This window comes from Clarias gariepinus, chromosome 21, assembly GCF_024256425.1.
Source record: "Clarias gariepinus isolate MV-2021 ecotype Netherlands chromosome 21, CGAR_prim_01v2, whole genome shotgun sequence".
NCBI lineage: Eukaryota > Metazoa > Chordata > Actinopteri > Siluriformes > Clariidae > Clarias > Clarias gariepinus.
In genome coordinates this window covers 14,256,187-14,276,658 of record NC_071120.1, presented here as the reverse complement: position 1 = coordinate 14,276,658, position 20,472 = coordinate 14,256,187, and the positions used below count along the sequence as shown (strand labels likewise).

At 41.2% G+C, this 20,472-nt stretch overlaps 1 protein-coding gene across 3 annotated transcripts in view; it reads left to right on the top strand.

The window, feature by feature from the left end:
- fam172a (family with sequence similarity 172 member A) overlaps positions 1–20,472 on the top strand; it is a 173,877-nt gene that overhangs the window by 116,172 nt on the left and 37,233 nt on the right. For all 3 annotated transcript variants that reach the window (XM_053480560.1, XM_053480561.1, XM_053480559.1), the window contains exons 9-10: positions 9,041–9,157; positions 15,228–15,312. In XM_053480560.1, the coding sequence (XP_053336535.1) occupies positions 9,041–9,157; positions 15,228–15,312 (202 nt within the window). The remainder of the gene's footprint in view (positions 1–9,040; positions 9,158–15,227; positions 15,313–20,472) is intronic.

Below are 20,472 nucleotides of genomic sequence, written 5' to 3'. Positions count from 1 at the left end.
TGGTTAAAACGTAGCTGGTGGCTATGGGAAGTTAATTTCAGATTGTTATATATTTCCATTAATTTCGGCGGCCCGCTGCCCGGCTGCCGTCGAGAACACGGCTATCAGAGGCTCATTTTTGGAGGGCTCAGGAGTTCTTTCCCCCTCGGCTGCAGAGACGGAGCATTAGAGACAGATAGCTGATAGGCGAGAGGGGATTGGTCACGTTCATTAGCTATTGCTTCGCTGCTTTTTTCCTTTCCTTTTCTTTTCGTCTTTCTTTCTTCCTTTTTTTTTTTTTTAAAACTCAAAGTTTTTTTTTCCCTTCAATTTGATTCCAAAGATGGGCAGAGTGTCTCATGAAGTTTAGACAAAAACGTCTGCGGCTAGTCTGGGCAAGAGAGAGGAGGATTGACCTGGTGCTGACATCCATAGGACAGACACACACACACACACACACATTCTATCAAATCCTCTTCTTACATAAACCCCCACACATTCATGATCACACACAGATAATAAACTGTCACACACACCACTGCTCCCACACTCACAATCTCTCTCTCTCTCTCTCTCTCTCTCTCTCTCTCTCTCTCATACATACATACTGTACACACACACTCGCACACAGAAAAGCTCACACACCTGACCTGTCCATGCACTTTAGGCCAGGCAAAGGGAGTAAACTCCCACAATAGTAGAGAGCCGATTTTTCTTTTTTCCTTTTTTCTTTCCCTTTTTTAGGTTTCTATATATTTTTTCAATTTCTTTCTTGTTATTTTACACCTTTATTCATTTTTCCATTTTTTTTCACCTTTTTCATTTTTATTTTTGTTTTCTTTTCATTTCCCTAATTTCTTAAGTTATTTGTGTCATGTTCTTCTATTAATTTATTTCCTTTATTTATTTACTTTCTTCTTTGTTATAATTCTTTTTCTTTTTTTAATGTCCTGTTTTGCTCCTTTATATAAATCATGCTTCAAAGCAATTTCCTAATAAAATGTTTTTGTTTTGTTTAATTTTCCTACTAGCTTTTTTGATTTGCTATGTGTGTGTATGTGTGTGTGTGTGTGTTTAATGCCTCAATTTGACAAAGTATCGAAGGTATTGAAGAAGTGATCTAAGCCGCCGTTATTGATGACCTCTCCTCCTTCCCTGTTGTCCTGTGTGTGTGTGTGTGTGTGTGTGTGTGTGTGTGTGTGTGTGTGTGTGTGTGTGTGTGTGTGTGTGTGTGTGTGTGTGTTCGTACAGTGTGTTTTCCGCACTTATCCCGAACAGCCAGTTTTGACGCTGGTGTGTACTGAGCGAGGTGATATTTCTGTCAGACGGCTACTTTGTCTCAGGGCCGAGACCGCGAGCCGGGCCTTGCTGTAAACTCCTCAGGCGGCCTGACCCCCAACCTAAGTGTGTGTTTGTGTATCAGCCGGTGTGTGAGTTACAACTCTTTCTCTCTTCGTCTCTCTCTCTCTCTCTCTGAGCTGCGTGAGTCAATGATCCAACACTCTGTTAAAACAGGGTCAGCCCCATGTGTGCACTTAAAGGGTGTCAGTTTAACCTGCTCTGAAATACTCACGGCTATTATTATAGCTTATAAATCATTAGGAAAGTTTAATTATACGAGAGTTTCATGGAGGAAATGTGCAGGATGACACCTGGGAAGGGAAGTTTAATGGGCCAGCAAGTCCCCGAGCGGAGAGAGGAAAATATTGAGGTTAGCTTTCTATTTTATGGCGCGGCCCGAAGAGACGGGACGAAGGCGGACTCTCCTGTACCGGACGAGCAACCTTGAGTCGCAGAGCAGTAGCGTCCGCTCGTCAATACAGCAGCTGATAAAGACGTCCTGAGTTTCGTCTCTCTTAACGTTCTTCTTAAAAAAAAAAAAACAAAAAAAAAAAAATCTCCCCTAATTAATGCAGGACTTTAATTAGCAGCCGGTCTGAAATCTCGCTCCATGAGAGGAATGCAATTCTAATTGCAAATTAGAGTTAGGTGCCATCCTTTAATTGCCGTGGACTTTGCATAAACACGGAGGTGTGTTGAGAAATTACATTTTAGCCTGGACATATTTTTTTCACACCGCGTTTGAGCGAAGTAAAAAGGCAGTTTGTTTTCATGCTCGGGTTTCATGTCTTTTCTTTTTTCCTTAGTCGGATCAGATTAATCAGTCTGTTGTTTTAAAATAAGGAACGTAAACGTCCATTAACCTGCTTATTGCCAATTAACTTCTATTTCCCTGTGCAGGTTTGTGTATTGTTATCCGCAGTGCCGTTGCGTAAGCATTATGATGTCAATTAGAGATCTAATTAAAGTTTAAAAAAATATCTATATTTTCATTTGTTGCTCTAATCATATAGTTTTCTAGTTTAGATGTTTTGTTGTTTGTGTGTGTGTGTGTGGCTTATATGAACATATTTTACTGACTTTATTCTTGGTGTGTAGTGGATGGATGAAACCATATTGTGATACTTGAAGGGACTGAGATGGTTCCACTTGAAAGAAGGAAAAAGGCAGGTTTTTTTTTTTGTTTGTTTAGTTTTTTTTTATTGGGGGATAAAAAAAAATCAATACTTTATTTGTCAAAAAATTTGCACAAGGCATCATCGTTTTATTTGCTGTTTGCATTAGCATTGCTAAAGTGGAGCGAATAAAAATAATTGAATTCATGCTGACAGACCACACACACACACACACACACACACACACACATGCAGCACAGTGTACCTCTCTTAGCATGGTGGAGATGTTGCAATCCAGGGCCAGGGATTTAAACCAGGGCTTCTACAGCCATGTGCCAGGTCCAGCTGTCACTCTGACTGACACACACACACACACACACACACACACACACATTCTCTCACTCTCTTACTCTATCTCTTTCTCTCACACACACACACACACACACACACACACCCCTACAGTGAAATGACTTCTACATACAGTTCCTTCCTCACTCCCAGGCAGTTCCTGCATCAGTTTATATAATCTGGTTTAATTTGTGTGCGTTCGATGCCACATAAGCTGGCGAACTGCTTTCTGTCCAGCGCTCAAGCCAAACACCACTTACTTACTGAGCCACAGTGTTTACTCTGCATTTCTGCTTGTACTTATCAAAAAAAAAATGGGCAGTGCGTCTTAATCTGCTGTCCATTCTCGTGCCATCTGTATTTCAACTTAGCTTGCGTAAAGTCTGTATAAGTAAAGTGGGGGTACAGTGGTGGCCAAAACTATAAAAGGCATTCTTGTTTTTTTTCGTTTTGTTTTTTAATGACAAGAACAATTTGTTATTCTATATGAGGAAATTGCTATACAACAATCTGTATTCAGTATCAAGTCCTTTATTTCTCAAAACCTGGTGAATCCGTCTAAAGCATAGAGTCAGAAAAGACGTCTCTGATGTCACTCAAAGTCCAAGCCTGATTGATTGCTTCCTGAAGATCATGTAAAGAAAATAGGTTCTTGACTACTTCTGCCTTCTTCACCATTCTCCAACAACTCTTTATGATCACCCAGGCCATGGCTCCAGAAGCTAAACACCATTGTCACATATCAAGTTTTTCCACTAGATGTTCAGTTAATTAGCACGAGTCTTCACTGAAATCACTTGTTCTGTCCATAGGCAGAACTCTAACACATGGCACGTGTTGTCCAAATACTTTTGGACACCACTGTATACCGTAGATACGCTTTAATGAAAGACTTCCTCGTGTCTGTGATGAGTTCATATCGTTTATAGGTACAAATAGAGAGCATATATCGTTTTTTTTTTGTTTTTTTGTAAATTAAATAGGCTCGATAATATATTTCAGTAGTCACAAAAGTGCGTTTAATCTTCACTCGATTTCTTCCCCGCTTATAAAAACAATCCCGAGCCTCTACAACGGAACCCATATTTGAGAACCGTACACGGCAAACGTAATTAAACAGCAGCCGTAAACGCTCAAACGCCGCTTGTTAAATACATTATTCAGTGTCTATCAGTGTTTAGAGCGCTGCATTTCCTCCGACATCAACACAAAGATAAGAATAATTTAATAAAACCCTCATTCACACAAGATCTTCATATACACCGATGCATAAACACAGTCGCCTGGTCGTCGCACAGATAGGCTTTAAATGAGAGAAAGAGCTCATAAAGACATGCTCCGAACGCACTTATATGTCGATGTAAAAGTCAGCAGATGGTGTTTATGAGCTGCTTATGTATATACTGTAGGAATGATGTGCATAATGATGTTTTCTAAAGCAAACGGCTGCAGCGTGCGGTGTTTACCTGCTCAGCTGTTTCCTAAAGGAATGTGAATCTCTCTCTCTCTCTCTCACACTTATAACGAAGTGGCACTCCATTTATAACCGAGTTACGGCGCTGTAATGTATTTTGTATGTTTTTTACATTTGTAGTGTTTTACATTTGTACTCTGGTGGATTAAAGTGATAAGTGTTTAATGGATTGATAACTCGGCCACTTGATGAAGCTCACTTTGTAGAAGGAACATAAAGGGCAGGTTTGTGATTTAGGGCTTGTCCACATCGGTTTTCTTATCAATATTCTCATAGTACTCTTTTCTGAAATATCACTTTTACCATGTGTATTTTTTACAATTAAAATACAGTAACGATTCGTGTAGCGCCGTTATAATAACCCCAGCTGACTCAGTTTGTGTCGGTGCGTGTAGCCAATAAATATTCTTCAAGTCTGCTTTTGTAATTTCGTAAAACGTCTTTTGCTGGAAGTGTGTTAGTGAACCGACTGTACGTATTTTGGAATCACAGAAATTGTATAAAAGTATCATAATATGATATTTTTTTTGTCTTGTAGCCCATCATCACTGTTATGAATTATAATAATGCCGTGAAACTAAACTAAACTTGCTAGTGTGTGTGTGTGTGTGTGTGTGCAGACATGTGCGTGTATGTAGTCTCTGTGGCTCGTGATTGTCTCTCCCTTCCCCCTCATTCAGTCCTCCACCGCGTGCTTCCCTATTTCCTCCTGTTATGTTGGGAGGTGGAGTGGAGCAGCAGTGGCTCTTTCCTGGCACATGGCTCCTTCTCCTCCTGCTTTTGTTTCCAGTAGGTGTCGAGCGCTTGCCGCTTGTGCTGTGTCAGTAAATATTTACCCAGCTTCCCTTTCCTCAGCCACACTTTCTGACGTGTCTGCACAAGTACGTGCTTGTGTATGTGTGTGTGTGTGTGTGTGTGTGTTTTAGTTATGGCGGGTGGGGTGGTGGGGGGGCGTCATCCTCATGCCCTGTCCCTAGTCCCACCACTCAGCAGTTCACCAATATCCTTTTTATGTCCGTCCACCCACACGCACCCATCTCGTACACGGTGGACGACAGCACCCCGCGTGCACGTGGCAGCCTGCTGAGAGACAGGAAATGGCGGAGGAAGTCATCGCCTCCACTCCCTGACGTTCATTAATCAAAACCTGGCTGCCGGTCCGTATTATACACCGGCGCAGCGCGTCCAATGCATGTGACCTTAGCTACACAATTGCATTATATAAACTCGCATGAGGACACACACAGGTTAGACAGATCTCCCCACTCGCACACACTCCGGTTCCCCGGGGCCTCATAGCATCCTGGTGCTTAAGCCTTCCTTCCTGTTCTAAAGACAAAGAATGGCCGGGCCTCGAATCGTCCGCTTCAAAGCAGGGGAAAGCGCGAGTGTTGTCTTTTCCTGTGGAGGGTGTTGCAGCCCTTAGGGCAGCTGCTGCTGTTTTTCCAGGCTAAGCTAAAGGCCAAAGGGCGAATCTGAGGTCTGCCCTATGCCCTCCGGAGCCGGTGAAGAGTTGTGGCACTTCACTTTTCATCACAGAGTCCTGGTTGGGTCCAGAGGTCAGATAGACTGGAGAGGTCGCTGCAAAGTGAGGCGTAACTAAAAGCGTGATATCAAGTCGAATCTTGGCATGAAACTAGTGTTTCGTGTGTTATTCTTCTTGTTACTTTTTTTTTTTAATCAGTGTTTCATTTACATCCATCAGGCTTTGGCTACTAGAGTTCTCAGTAAGCGTGACACAAATTCACCTACGTGTCTGCCATTAATCTGTACCTTCCTTTTTTTTAATTAGAAAACGAGGACATAAGTTAAAAGAAAGAAAAATTAAAACACAGTCAAAAAATTCACCTTAAAGAGTGTGTGTAGCGCAGGATCCCCAAATCTTGTAACCTCTCCCGTCTCAGCCGTTAGACGCGTTTTTTTTTTTTTTTTTTTTACGATAGATTTGTCAGCGGTTGGAGTTTTATTTGTTGGCTGGAGTGTTGCTTTAACATTATAGCTACATGCGGGCGGCCTTTCTCATCACATCATCCATTATCTTGTTTCCATCAGTAATCGCTCGAAGTGGAGAGTGATTTGGGCCTAGAAATTTCTCACAGAATAGCGCCACAAGCTTTAAATGGAACCACGCAAGTTCTAGCGAGCGATTGTGGGAGCATATGCAGCGTTTGCTGCTCTCGCTGGCCGTAATTGGACAGTTAATCAATCAAATATTTAAGCTTCATTTTACCACGCGGCAGGGTGCACGGATTATAGCAGCAGTTTGGGTGCATTAGGCTGAGCTCAACAACGATACGAACAGCATGGCTTCCTGAATCAGCCAGCATCTGGATTCACGTCTGTGTGCGTGTGCAAGTGTGTGTGTGTATGAGAGTGAAAGAGAGAGTGAGAGTGCATCCTCCATCTCCACGTACTTTCCGTTGGTTACCGAGCTCCCTTTTAAAATCTTGCTTTATTTATTTATTTGTTTGTTTATCTATTTATTTATTTATTTACTTATTTATTCTGCCTGCATTCATCCGGATATGGGTTGAGATTTTTTTCCTTTTTTTTTTTTTTTTTTCTTCGTCCCTTCCCTTTTCTTTCCCCCGGCCGACCCCCCAGGGACACTATTGTGGATTACCAGTCGGTTCTCACCTAATTATCTGGTGACTTGCGCTGCCTTTGACACACAATTATCAAAGCTCTAAATAATTGTCTTATTGCCTGTGTGTTTAGATGTAAGTCTTGCAGAGAGCCTTTTGCCTTTGTTCCGGACATCGCTGAAATGGAAGAGTATTTATCCCCAACACAAGAGATGTCTTATCACCACTTTCGTTTTTTTTTTATTGTCGACTTCCCAGTCGTGTGTACGTGCACGCGTGTTTGTGTGTACGGCTCCGTGCACATGCATGCCTGATTCTGCTGTCGGCCATGTCAAAGGTGAAATGGGCGAAACGAATGTATTTTCTTTCACGGACAAGAAAGTGCGATTTCAAATTCCTAAAGTCAAGCAATTAGCTTTCTCCATAACGTGAGACAGCTCCGAGTGCTAAATGCTGTATTTTACGCCAGAGGTTATGAAGGAGGTCATGCACACACGCACACAGAGAGAGAAAGAGAGAGAGAGAGTATGTGGTGAGAGGGGGGTTGTCGAGGCATGCATCACCTTTTCAGCTTAAGGATTTTAGCTCATATCAGAAAAGCATTTGACACATCCCAAGACTGAAAATGACTTTTCTGTACTGTAAGGTGTTTTCCTTTGAGACGTTCCTCACAGGCAGTACTGAATCAATTCCTTTCCCGCATTAAAACCAATTTACTGTGATATAGAAGGCTGAGAAGTCCAATTAGGATTTTCACCCACTTAGCCGTAATTAGTCCGTTTCCATCTTTACAACGTCCATCTTTCCACCAGTTTGTCTCTTCAGTCTTGTCTTCAGGCCAGATGCTCAAGTGCACCAGTAGAAGGGGCAGAAGCAAGCAAATGTTTCAACATCTGTCTCTGTTGTTTTTTTTTTTTTTTGTGCAACAAGTCCATGCACATTAGCATGGCTGTGCTTTCTTTTCTTTTCTTTTTTTTCTTTTTTTCCGAAGCTGAAGACGGATGAGCAGCAGCTGCCCGGTCCATCTTCTCGCCGCTAACCACTAATGCTGACAGGCTGAGAGAGATGGGCATGTGGGAATGGAAATCATAGCACTCGTTCATCTATCTATCCCATCATTCATAATTCATTCCAGTTTATCCATTCACATGGTTCTTCTCTAAGCCTACATGCGTAAGGCTTGTTTCTCCGTTCGCCAGCACTAAAGCGCGCTCTTGGACGTTGATAATTACATGTCTCACATGTATACATGTTTGTGTGTGTTGGCGCGCCAAACAAATCACAAAAGGATATCAGTCAAAAGCGTATGACGTTGTACGTCTGATGTAGCTGTAGTTGTAGCTGGTCTCCCAGTGGAAAACAAGACTTTCTCTCTCTCTCTCTCTCTCTCTCTCTCTCTCTCTCTCTCTCTCTCTTTCTCTCTTGTTCTCCGCCTGCCATTTTTGCACTGTGGTTTTGTTTACATGACTGCTGTTTGTCATGACACGCAGATATTTGCGATATTAAAAGCCTCTATTCCTGTAAAATTCCCTCAAGGCGTTGTTACTCCGCCAATTACTTGCATGTTTCCTGACCTGGTCTGGTTACTTTATAGTTTTCGGCGAGACTGTCTACAACTTCGACGTCTAGACGATCGTAGGGCTCAGTTACTTTTAAGCAGCATTATATCCCTGTTTCACTGACACTTTGAAGAGTTTTAAAGCCTTGAATTTGTCATTCCCCTGGGCATTGTTGAGACCTAGGGAGGAATTTGAGCCAGGCATGCATATAAGTGTGTGTGTGTGTGTGCATTTTTTTTTTTTTGTGCGTTTGTGCATGCAAGTGTTACCTGCTTCCTTGCCTTTTCTTTAACAGGATGCTCCCGAGAGTAACTTATCAGCAGTGTGATATATTAGTTCTTAGTGCCTTAATAGATTCCATTTATCTCTATACACCCCCTTTAATTTAACCGTGCTTGGGGAAAGCACTGTATTCAAATGACCATAGACACTTTGATGTAGCACCCAGCCCAGCTCTAGTCCCTATAAAATGGATCAAGTGAAGTGTTTGTTAACCTATTGTTGTCAGAGCTGTCTCCTTCCCCGGCTCCTTTATATCACGCTTAGCGGTTAGCGTATACACACGAAGTGCGTTGTTGATGATGCCAATGACAAGTCTATCTGTTATGTAGAAACTATACTTTGTTCTCTCACTCTCAGATGATCCAAAGAGAAGACGAGGTGATGTCACGTGTGAGCGCGGTGGCCATGACCGACTCGGTTCACAACGTGTGGCACCAGGAACCCAGCCGATCCATCAGAGAATGGCTGCAAGAGGTATCTGTCTTTCCTCGCTTCATTTTTATCAAAATACCTATATAAATATAAATATAAACCTCACGATATTCATTCACATTCGCTTGCTTGTATTGACTGCATACATCAACTCAAACAGTGTGGCATTTCATTCAGCAGACTGAGGCACTTCTGAAGCAGTCACAAGAAGCCAATAGTTTTGTTTGTTTGTTTGTTTTTTTTTGTGTTTTTTTATTTATTTACCGTACACACCTCTTGTTTGCCTGTTTGGTCAGATTTCAATGAGAAATCAAAGCCAAAGGCCAGAAGGCTCTTCATTAAAGCAGTAGCTGTATTCAGTTGTTGCCCTTTCCAAAGTCCAGAGGCAACAGCTGGGAACCTTCAGGATGCACATACAACATTGAAGTAGGCAGATCCTGTGTGTATAAGACATACAAGTGATGCATGGATAAAGATTAAGACAAACACAGACCTTAACGGAGAATTTTACTGAGAACTAGAATAGGTTCAGCTGTTGTGTTTGTGCAAATGACAAAATGTAATAACAGCCAATCTTTATACTGCTAGCATCACATCTTCAACTAATAGACTCATGAACCTATGAGGGTTTTTGTAGGTTAATTTAATTAATTAAATTAATGAGCAAGTTTTCAAATCTCAGTTGATTTCACCATATCTAAATTGTTTAGGTGCACTCAATCACTGTTAATCAAAAAAATTATACTTTTTTTTTTTTTTTTTTTTTAACCATATACCCCCAGTTAAAGTTTTGCTTTTTACTTCTTTGGAGTAAACATGTAGTTAACCAATGCAAAAGTATTAAGTCTATAATCTAATTATTAAATTAAACTAGATAATGTAAATTAGATTAAAAAATCCCCAGTATAATAGTCACCGGCCTGATTATCTGTCATCATCTACATCTGTTTCTCACTTCTTCATGCCTTAAGTTAAATGTTTTTTTTTTTAAGCTTGATTGATTCATTCAGAAGGTCACTGTGTGGCTTAACAAACACAAAACATTCCTCTGAAACCGGCCAGGACTAAAAATGAGAGACAAAAACAAGCCAAAAAGTTATTTGGAAGAGCTATTCCTCAAGAGTACATTAAAATTTGAGAAGATCTGATGCTTTGGGAGCATAATAATTAATTGTGCAAAATAATTTGTGAGGTCACACAAGACTTGTGCAAAGTACTGTATTTGTTCCACTGGCCTGAAGTGTGGAGCAGAAGATTGACAGGAAAAAACGATTTGCAATTGACATGACACTTAATCACTCAACACAAGTTACACAACATTTCAGCAACATAAGATAGTTTAGTCGTTCTGTCTTTCATTAGTCACTTTAAAACATGTAATAAATAGAGCTGCTTGAGACGAATCAGACAGTAAACTTTAGTAGTATTGAATCAAATAGAAAACAAATCTAATCAAATCAGTAGTCTAACCATGATTCACAACTCTAACAACTATGCTGGTAAAAGTTCAATTATTAAAATTTGTTTTCGCTTGACATGTATTTAAATGCATTGTTTTTTTAAAAGCCATATTTAGTTAGCTAGTTCATACCACTTTGTTGTGTCCAATCACAGGTTCTGATCATATACCCCATCTCTCGTCTGGGCAGTCAGCATAGACCCCACCCACAATGTCATTCCAACTATTTGACCTCCGGTTCATGTAAAATGCCACTTAACCAACTATCATATTTTAAATGAAGATTATGGCTTCATTTCTGGGAAAATGTGTCTTGTTGGACAATTAATTAACATTAATAAATGCCTCAATGAACATTAAGCACACATTTATTATGTTATCTTGATTAATCATTCCTGCCGCTTGTAAGTACTTGAGTACGCGTAGTCATCCATAACATGCACATACTCTGTACCACCTGAGGGATGCAAAACAAATGTCATTAACCTGGGAAAGTGTTTTATTATAGTATATACCTGCCCTCAACTATTTCCTTTAAGATTAGAAAAAGATTCATATTCTCGTCTGGAGTTATAAGTCAGTGATGTTTGAGGGTTGGGATGACCTTGTGCTTTTGCTGCAATACCTGTCTGTTATTATTAGAGAAATTGTACTGTTATGGCATAACTGAAATGTAAAGTGTACAATACATTCCCTGATAGTAATTTTCTACTACTAGTAGAAAATAGTATACTTTTTTTTCAATTGAGCACACAGTAACACCACCGAATACATTAATTCAGTTTGCATGTGTCTAGCACCGATGATCTACAAACCCAAGCCCTACTAAATGATTAAATTCATTTACAGACATCAAAGGCCAACTTAATGAAAATGAATGTCATGTTTCAGGAATTTTTGCCTTTTTTTCTTCATTAAACAGTTTCATCCCGCACCGCTCTGATATGTGGTTGTCAGATCGTTTTGTCTGTCGTGTTTCTTTTTATATCACATCAGATGAGGTTTATTTAACACTAAGCTATTTCCCTTCCCTAGTCGTTTACATAGCTTTGGGTTGAGCCCAGACCTCAGATCATCCTCCCTTTGCTCGTTGTAGCTGCATCTTGTCAGTATATGAGTGCAGAGGTTGGACGGCACCCCTGGCAGGGTACCATGGCTGCTTTTGCCGCCCTCATCCTCCCTGTTAAACTGTCCAGCAGCATCCCCTTCTTGTGGGAGGCCAGTTAGTATGAGATCAGAAAGCTGGAGGAATTTAAAGATCAGCACACAGCAGGACAGGTGATATGGACAGGAAGGGTCAGAAAGGGAAAGGACTTTGTGCGAGAACTGAAGACTTAGAAATAATCTGAGTTCCTCATAGCATTGGAATCCCCAGGGTAGCAGAGATGTACAGCCAAGACGACTATACAGTGGGAAAGTCCCTGTGGACTTGTAGAAAAAAAAAAAGAGTAGGGGGAAAAAAGACGGGCATATGGTGTGACATGCATAATGCACAGGCATAAGAATAATATGAGTAAGGCTATATGGATGAGTGATTAGGTGAGTGCATGGTCTAATTAATCACTCGTATACTGCATCCATGCCTTACATACATAATAATGGTTGAGATCAGATCTATTACCATGTTCACACATGAAACCATACCGTACCTCTACGCTCAGGTATCTTTGAACTCATTGAATCCTAGCAAATGAGATCTCTAGTGCATTAGATTAGGTAGTGTGCCTTGTCCAATGTGCTGTCAGGGGCTCTGGCTCTCATGGGTCTTCGTCCTTCTTACTGCAGATGAATGAGCAGTGATCGACCATAGAGATGAGTACTGACAGGCGTGTGTGCGCCATGTACTCTCTGAGGTAGAAAGACGACAATCAAAAGGGGATTGAGTTGTCACAGATGCCTTGAATGTATTTAAAATGCCAAGAATATTTTCATTTCGAGACTGGTCGACATTGATATTGCTCAAATCATCATACCGAATGGTTATGATCTATGAAAGAAGATCCTTAAAGGCAAAACCTACAATAGATTCCTTTTGATATAGAAAGGGATTCAAGCCGAATTACTTAAGAAAATAAAAGTGCTTGCTTTGTACTGCCCGAAGAACCTTCAGTGTATCTCTGTAGAAAGATAACCCTCTCGCTTATGATGATCAAATAAGTTTTACACAGCTTAGAGATGCTACCTTACCTTACCGTAGTCCCACTTATTGCACCTCGTCATGGGTCCAGTTTTGATCTGCGTGTCGGTCGGCAAGAACCGTCTTTGTGGGAGCCAGCACCTGTGTGCAGTTTACCTTCTCTAAGCAGTCTATTAGTAAATGCTTAGAGTCCCACCAAGCTCCTGCACCCTGTCTCATGTCTCACAGCCCACAGGAGCCACAACATCGTCGCCATCTGTCCCTGATTAATGGTGATGGACCTAGGCAAGGACCATTATCACTCATTTGGGGCTCTTCCCCATTTTTCAACAATACAGTCTTTAGTCTGAGAAGAATTAAGACGAGATAGCATGGTGGTTTTCCGGCATCATGGCATTTTTTTTATAGTGAGGATTTATTCGTATATGCTGAAATTTTTTTTTAAATAAAAGTCATGTTAAATTAATGACGTTTTTCTCTTGTGTCGGGGTGCATGTAAAATCTAGCTTTAAAAATGGATCTGCAGTCTGTTCCTTGGTGGGTACAATTAAAAGTGCTATGTAGAGCTAAAAAATTGGCCCTTTTTCAGAAATACCCTAGTTGAACTGTGCACCTATTTTCCTAAGAGCAAAACACTGTTAAAATACAACATTTCAAAAAACCCCAATAATGTCTTTGCAGTGGGATTCCATGGTTGAAAGTGTCATATCCTGTTTCCAGTGATCTCCTCATTCAGAACGCTGATGCAGCCACTCTTGGTAAACATTTGTCATCCTTTCTGATTTCCCCATCTGCGGTTTTACCCGGTGGCCTTGGCACAGTCTCTCTGTCCTGAAGCTGGTCCCAGCTTGCTTTTGACAAATCTATTGAAGCGCCTTTTTCAACTCTAGCACCCTCCCTCTAACACTTTCTCTGACTGGGACCAGAGGCTTTGAAATCCTCTTCTTGCATCCAGCCCAGCTGACATCTTCCTCCAGACGGCATGAATTAAGGACGTACAGTGAGACACTTGATGTAGCAGTCAAGGAGTGTTCCGTTTGGTGGCTGGGCTCCATGCTGCACAACTAGGGCAGCAGGAATTCTAAAAATACACAGTGCACGATTGTTTATTCCAGTGGCAGGTGACATTCCCCCACCAAACCCAGCATGGAGACGATTGACAGGATTAGAGAAGAAGAATAAGCAAGAGAAGAATAGGAGGGGCACTGCAATGGGGAGGTCACAAGGGGTCTTTCTTGCACTGCAAGTGTTATAAAGCACATAAACCATGCTTGCAAAATCAGTTGGGCTCCTGTATGCGATGGTGTTTTTGTGTGATTTTGTTTGTCCTTCTTTGTTAGGGAGTATCAGATTAATAGATAATGTTTGAACCTTTGTCATGCACCATGTCCTTTCAGGTTAATACTAGACAGAATTGTTTCAAGCTGTTTATTTTTGGTGTAAAGACCTCAGTATAGATTTTTATTATTTAGTCAGTCAGATGGTACAATAAGTTGAGAAGAAATAAAGGATCCTTCCCAATCTATGCCTCCGCATGTACACATACGCAAGCACACCCACACACTATAGGGTATGGATCCTGGGTGGGTTGGTGGGGATACAGTAACCTCTGGGGGCATACCAGGCTCAAGGGGTTAACAAGGTGACAGGCTGAGGTGTGACGTGACCTGGAGTTCTGTCATGTGTTCTAAGGGTCATGTGTCTGAGTGTGAGAGAGGATGTGTGTAGTGGGGTGTCCAGAGCGATGGGACCGATCCTCTCTGGTCATGTCATGGGAGGGTAGTTTTGGGAGTAAGGTCTGGCTGGTCGCTGGATTAGATAGTGTATGTATGCGAATCAGAGCCAGGGCGAGGCCGGGTCACATCTCGGTTTGGGGAGGGGAGCTGTAATGGCTGACAGAGCAGTGTCTGCAAAAGTAAACATACTCAGATAAGCAGCACTTCACAAGGCCGCCAGCTGCAACATGCTAATCTCGTTTACATTTCTCTCTTCAATTGAACTCTCTTTTTTTTTTTTTATCTTATCTCCAGAACCTACTTTTCCATTGCATTCCTTAGGAACCACTTTTTCTTTGACATCACACCCTATCTGAACCCAAAAAGCCTCTTCCTATACTGTCTACAATACCCATAGTGTCTAACATGAATCAAGAAAAATGCATCATAACCAAACCCAGACTGCAAGCTAATTTTCTTACCCTCATCTCAGATGCGAATTTCTGAGATGCATGTCTAATTAAACTTGCTGTGACTGTGGACAAAAGGCGCTTAATGAAGAGAGAAAAGATGGGAGATGAGAGCGGCTCTGTCTCGGTAACAGGACTGATGGCGGTGGGGGTCGACGAGGTCAGCGGTGTGATCAGTCACCCCCTAGATCTGCAGCAGAGGCGCGTCCGCTCCCCAGCAACAAACACTCTTAACTGTCGCTGAGCCATGTCGCCAAGCCGCCTAATTGCTTGTTCCTGTCTCTCTCTCTCTCTCTCTCTCCCTCTCTCTCTTTCTCTCTCTCTTTCTCAGCGATGCTGTAACTGGGTGTCGAATCCTGAGCCATTGGATACCCCAGTGGACTCGTTGCTCCCTGATTGTCGTCGCCGCTCAGCAGGTACGTTCCTGGTCCTCCATCACTTCCCAGATGTTCAGTGAAGCAAAGCAAACAAAGCCATGATTATCTGCTTTCATTGATTTGTTTCTTTTAAAACCTTACTGATGGTGGTAAAGCATACATCAGTAATGTCTTTAGACAGCTAGATTCTGCTTAAATTTATATTTGCCAAGTTTTCTTGATTTCCTTTTGATGTCCATCCAGTGTGTCCATAATTCTGGATTACGTTTGTAATCTGCAGCTAATGTACTCCAGGTCATTTCTTGCTCGATCATGCCTTTCTCCCTTGCGTAGTGAGATCAGGGCTTTATGTTCTGATTGCCTTCATGTCCCATGCATAGTGTGTCATACATAACAGATAAGTTAGAAATAGTTTTAGATTTTAAACTGCTGATAATATCGTGCCATAATGAAGGGCCTCTCGTGCTGTGGGTTGATTGGGGTTAATCTTCCTGTGTCATCACTAAAGTATGTCATTTTTTCCCCTTGTTGTTCATGGCTGAAATCATCATAGTTATGTACTAGCATTTCAGAGCAGAGATGATGCAGTTCTTCTGCCTGAGCTCTGTGAATAAGATTCTGGTTGCTCCCTTGTAGAAATCCATCAACCCTGACAACCCCAGTTAGATTAGTTTATATGGGACACAACAGATCACTTAATTTAACCAATATTTCATCCACTGTTGCTTTACCAATAGATAAACAGTGTGGTATTCATCATGTTTAATAAAGCTTCGCTATAATCTGTACCTATAACAGAGAGATATTAAAATAATGGGACCTACAATAATAACAATGCAGGCTTGACAACCCAAAGAGAGATGCTAAAATAACATAGAAGCAATACATAAAAATCTGCACCTAAAAAGTTTCAAGGTTCAGTTCAAGGATCAGTTCAGAATTCTGCAGTTTTGTCTCCCTGTCTTTATTTCAATAGCAAAAAGCCATGCACATTCAGACATTTGTGTTTGTTGCTTAATATCCCAGATTGTTTGAAATCCAGGCTAGACAGGCAGAGTTGCAGTATATGTGGGCCATGTTGTAATGGTTCACAAACACTCAGAGACACTCATTACTCTGTGTGTGGTGCTGCCTGATGGTGGTATTTTATACTTGGATCGATGGGATACAGCAAGGTGGAGAAAAGCATGTCTATTTCACTTAATCATCTGTGAATCTCCTACCATCATGCCATGTGTTTATGATGTGGGTATGGTGTGTCTGCATGTCTGAATGCATTCATCTGAGCAGCGTTCTGCTCTCAGTTTCCAGCATTAAAAAAAAAACATAGACAGTTTCTTCTCATTCTTTTTTTTTTTTGGCCATTTCCTCTCCCAAGCATCCCATCATTCAAAAGGATTTTCAGGAGAAGGTCAGTGTGCCTTGTTAGAAAATCTGGCAGAATTTTATCAGTGTAAGCCGGCTGAAATATGTGCTGAAATGCGCCATAGCCTGGTAGCGCTGAAGAGCCTGACCTACAGTACAAGCTCAGACAGGAAGCAGCTTGCACAAACCAGGACTCAACAGCCAGGAAGCAGATCTGGCCACTGGATGATATACAAGTGCCAGTTTAGGGCTGTTATGGTTTCTGTATTTGCAGGAACTGGTAATTGGTTTGAAAGGATTTAAGCATTAAACCAATGGTTTAAACAGACCTGCTCTCCCAAACCCTTTTGCTTCTCTCTCTCACACACACACACACACACACATACACACACACATACACACACACACACACACACACACACACACACACACACGCACACACTTCTGCTTCACATCTTCACACCCAAAAAGAAGTCACACTCCTTACACGTCTGCCTCCACCACACTTATTACTCATTGCTGGACCCGATTATTAATTACAAAGGGAAGAGTGCCCTGAATGTAAACAGTGATTAATTGTTAACAAAAGTAAGTTAACGTGTACCTGAACTGTAATTATCTGTCCTGCACACTACAAGGTTTTGAACACAGACAAGTAATTAACCCTAATTGCATTTACAATAAAGACGAACAGAGGGGAGTAGTGAACTTAAACAAGTGCTTTCTTTGATCTAAACAAAGATTTTTGTCAGATGATTTATACAGATTTAATTTTTTTAACCTGGATTTTTTTCCCTTATTGGCCAATGAACAAGACTCACTTTAAAATGCCACTGTCAGTTGAGTTTAAAAAAACAAACAAACGTATGGAACAGTGAAACAGTATTCGGACGTTGAAAGCAGCTCGACTGGCTGTAACGTGACTGCGCCTAATAAAGACATGTTCGATGAAAACAGTCGCGTACAATGGCCCTGGGACCACTTGTGTAACTTCACTGGTCCATGTCAGTGACGGCAAAGAGCTCCACTGGGCCATGTTTTTTGCACAATGGAAAGTCATTGGTCCATGCAGTGCTGACTCAATAGAGTTCCATTACCATTTTTTACCCACTCATTTGTTCCACGTGCTGTTGACTGCCCCGTTCTACTGACTTTATTAAAGTCGACTGAGAGAGTGACTGACATACCTTCACTCATCCCTCCACGCCCAGCATTCAGGTGCACCTGGTGCTTGTTGGCGCCCTTGGTCACATTTCCCGAGGAAACGCAGACCAACTCAAATTTTTGACCTTTTTTCATTTTTCCAGCCTGTTTTTCACCTCTTGCAATCACGAGCTTATCCCTAAGATCAAAGGAAATATCACTCTTTTACAACTGGATGTGCCACCCATGTTACAAAGGGAAAGTTCAGCAGGACACTGCGGGAAGGTTATCACCATTCGTTTCCATGATAAACTCGTGAAGACATCCATACCCTGTGACCAGCCTGGAACAAATACATTTGCTGTTAACCAGGATTAGACATAAGATCATGCATCAAAAGGCTGATGAAGCATAGGTGTATGTGCACTTTTCGGGTTATGTGTATTGTGTGGATAAAACTCAGAAGCCTTTTGTACTCTGTGAATCTAGGTCAGCAGATTTTTATCCCTGCTTCTTTTTAGACGGCAAACAAATGAAGTCGACAAATGAAATTGATTGTAGATTTAAGCTTTGTACACGCTTGATGTTTTTTTTTTTTCGCTCTTTCTCTTTCCCTCTCTCTTTTATTTCTGCTCTGTGGATCATCAGTGATTTGAACCTGAATTCTGCACTGCAAATAAAGGGGGTTTGTGAATTAAATATAGTTGGGTAATAACAAAGTTGGAGACCTTAGAGTCAAATTTGATGCATTGTTAAAAATAAACAAAATAAACATGCTGGTTGTAATTTATCATCCAAGTATTTTAGTTTTGAAACTTGACTTTTCTTGAGTTCAGTCTTGGGTCCCAAAATATGGAAAAAAAAAAGGTTACCTTTTTTCTCTCTCTCTCTCTATCCTTTTCTCCTGGTTATGGTAGCAGTGAATTCAGAGCTTATACTGTTCATCCCAGAAACTATGTGCACAAAGAATACACCCTATTGGAATGCCTGTACACTGCAAAGTCCCATGCACACGCATTTACATTGGCCTATCCAACAAGCTCTTGGGCAGTGGGAGTAAACCGGAAGACCCAGAGGAAACCCACATGGACACAAAAAAGAATACGTGGAACTCCACACAGACAGTAACTCATGCTCAGGATCACACCAGCAACTCTGGAAGTATTGAGGCAGCAGAGGGCTACCTGCTGCACCACCATGCTGCGTGGAAAAATTATCCAATCAGGTTTTTACTGGGTGTCTAGGTAGATACAGCGAGACTAACATATCTCATTGATGAGTAGGAGTTTAGGAGTTGAACGGAATTAAGCAACATGATTTAAAATCGTGTTTTGTTTTCCGATATGTAGGAAGATTTAATCAGCAAATAATCACAATAAGCCCAAGATGCAACACAGAGCGCAAGTCTGAATGTTAGTGTAAATAGAAATTAAATCTGTCAGAGTGTTAACAATGGTGGAGGGAAAACAGCTGGATCTTGTGTCAGTGGGGAATAAATAGAGATAATTAGGACTGTCCAATAGAGCACCACTGTGAATATTGCTTCATCAGTGAGTTACTCTTCTGTTTTTACATTCCTAGATTTTCTTAGTGGTTGGCCATTAATTACATCCTGATTTAGCCATGTATTTGGCTATGTGATGTGCATGAGCCTACTGGGATTAGGAATTGCCCTATTGAGTTGTTTTTGTCAGCAGCTGGTTGTGTGCAGTCGGTGTCCTCATTTAATTTTAAGGCCTCATAAAATATCGGGCGAGTACCGTTTTTGTTAGCAGTATTGAATGTGTTAAGTCCGGAGCCTAAAATGCGCAGTGCATCATCAGGTGTTGCTTTGTCGGTTCCAAACAATGACTGTTGTTAAGCACATCACATATTATATGCCAAATGAGATCAAAATCAGTAAAGTGTATGTAAGTCTGCTAGTCGCTCTTTTCCGTATGCCTAATGTTAATTTTAAGTTCAGCAACGGTTTGCCTAAAGTTCCTCAGACTGCCTGCTGTGATGTTACCTTTCTTCTCTGTCTGTTTCATGAGCACACTCAGAGGGGAAGCCCTAGTTGTCATAAATATACATATTGACATTGTATCACAGTGCTACATCCTTGTGTTATTTTTATTCCCCAATTTCACGCCCTTTATACGAGTCCCATGTGTGGCTTTGAATGAAAGTTTGACAGAGTTTTCTGCACCCTGTAATTTCACTCTGACTTTCTCCCATCTTAAGGATCAAAAGGCACCACATCCTTCATTTTCTCTTCTTCTTGCACAAAAAAAATGACATGGGGCCTAAATGTATTTGAACCGGCTCCTGCTCAGGATGAGTGGCAGTCCCTGGCCCTTTTGGCACTCAGTTTTATGTAAGGAAGCTCGGCTGTAACCGGCAACGCTTGAGCGTTGAGCTGTATCAGGAGTTTTGTTGGAAAAAGAGATTTCTCTTATTTTCTTCTTCTTCTTTTTTTGGTACTCCCTTTCTGCCTGTTTCTTCCTTTTTCTCTTAATCACTCTCAAGCTTGCCCTGCTCTCTCATGTTCTGATTTTGGTCGTACTTTTCGAAAGGGAATAATTCCGAGACTCAGCATTTATTGGTGATTTCACACTGATGTTTGGGTAATGTATTTTTTTTTTATCATTTTATTTTGTCTGCTTTTTGCAGGGGCAGATGTCACATCTTTTGAAGTATCTGTTTTGTTTT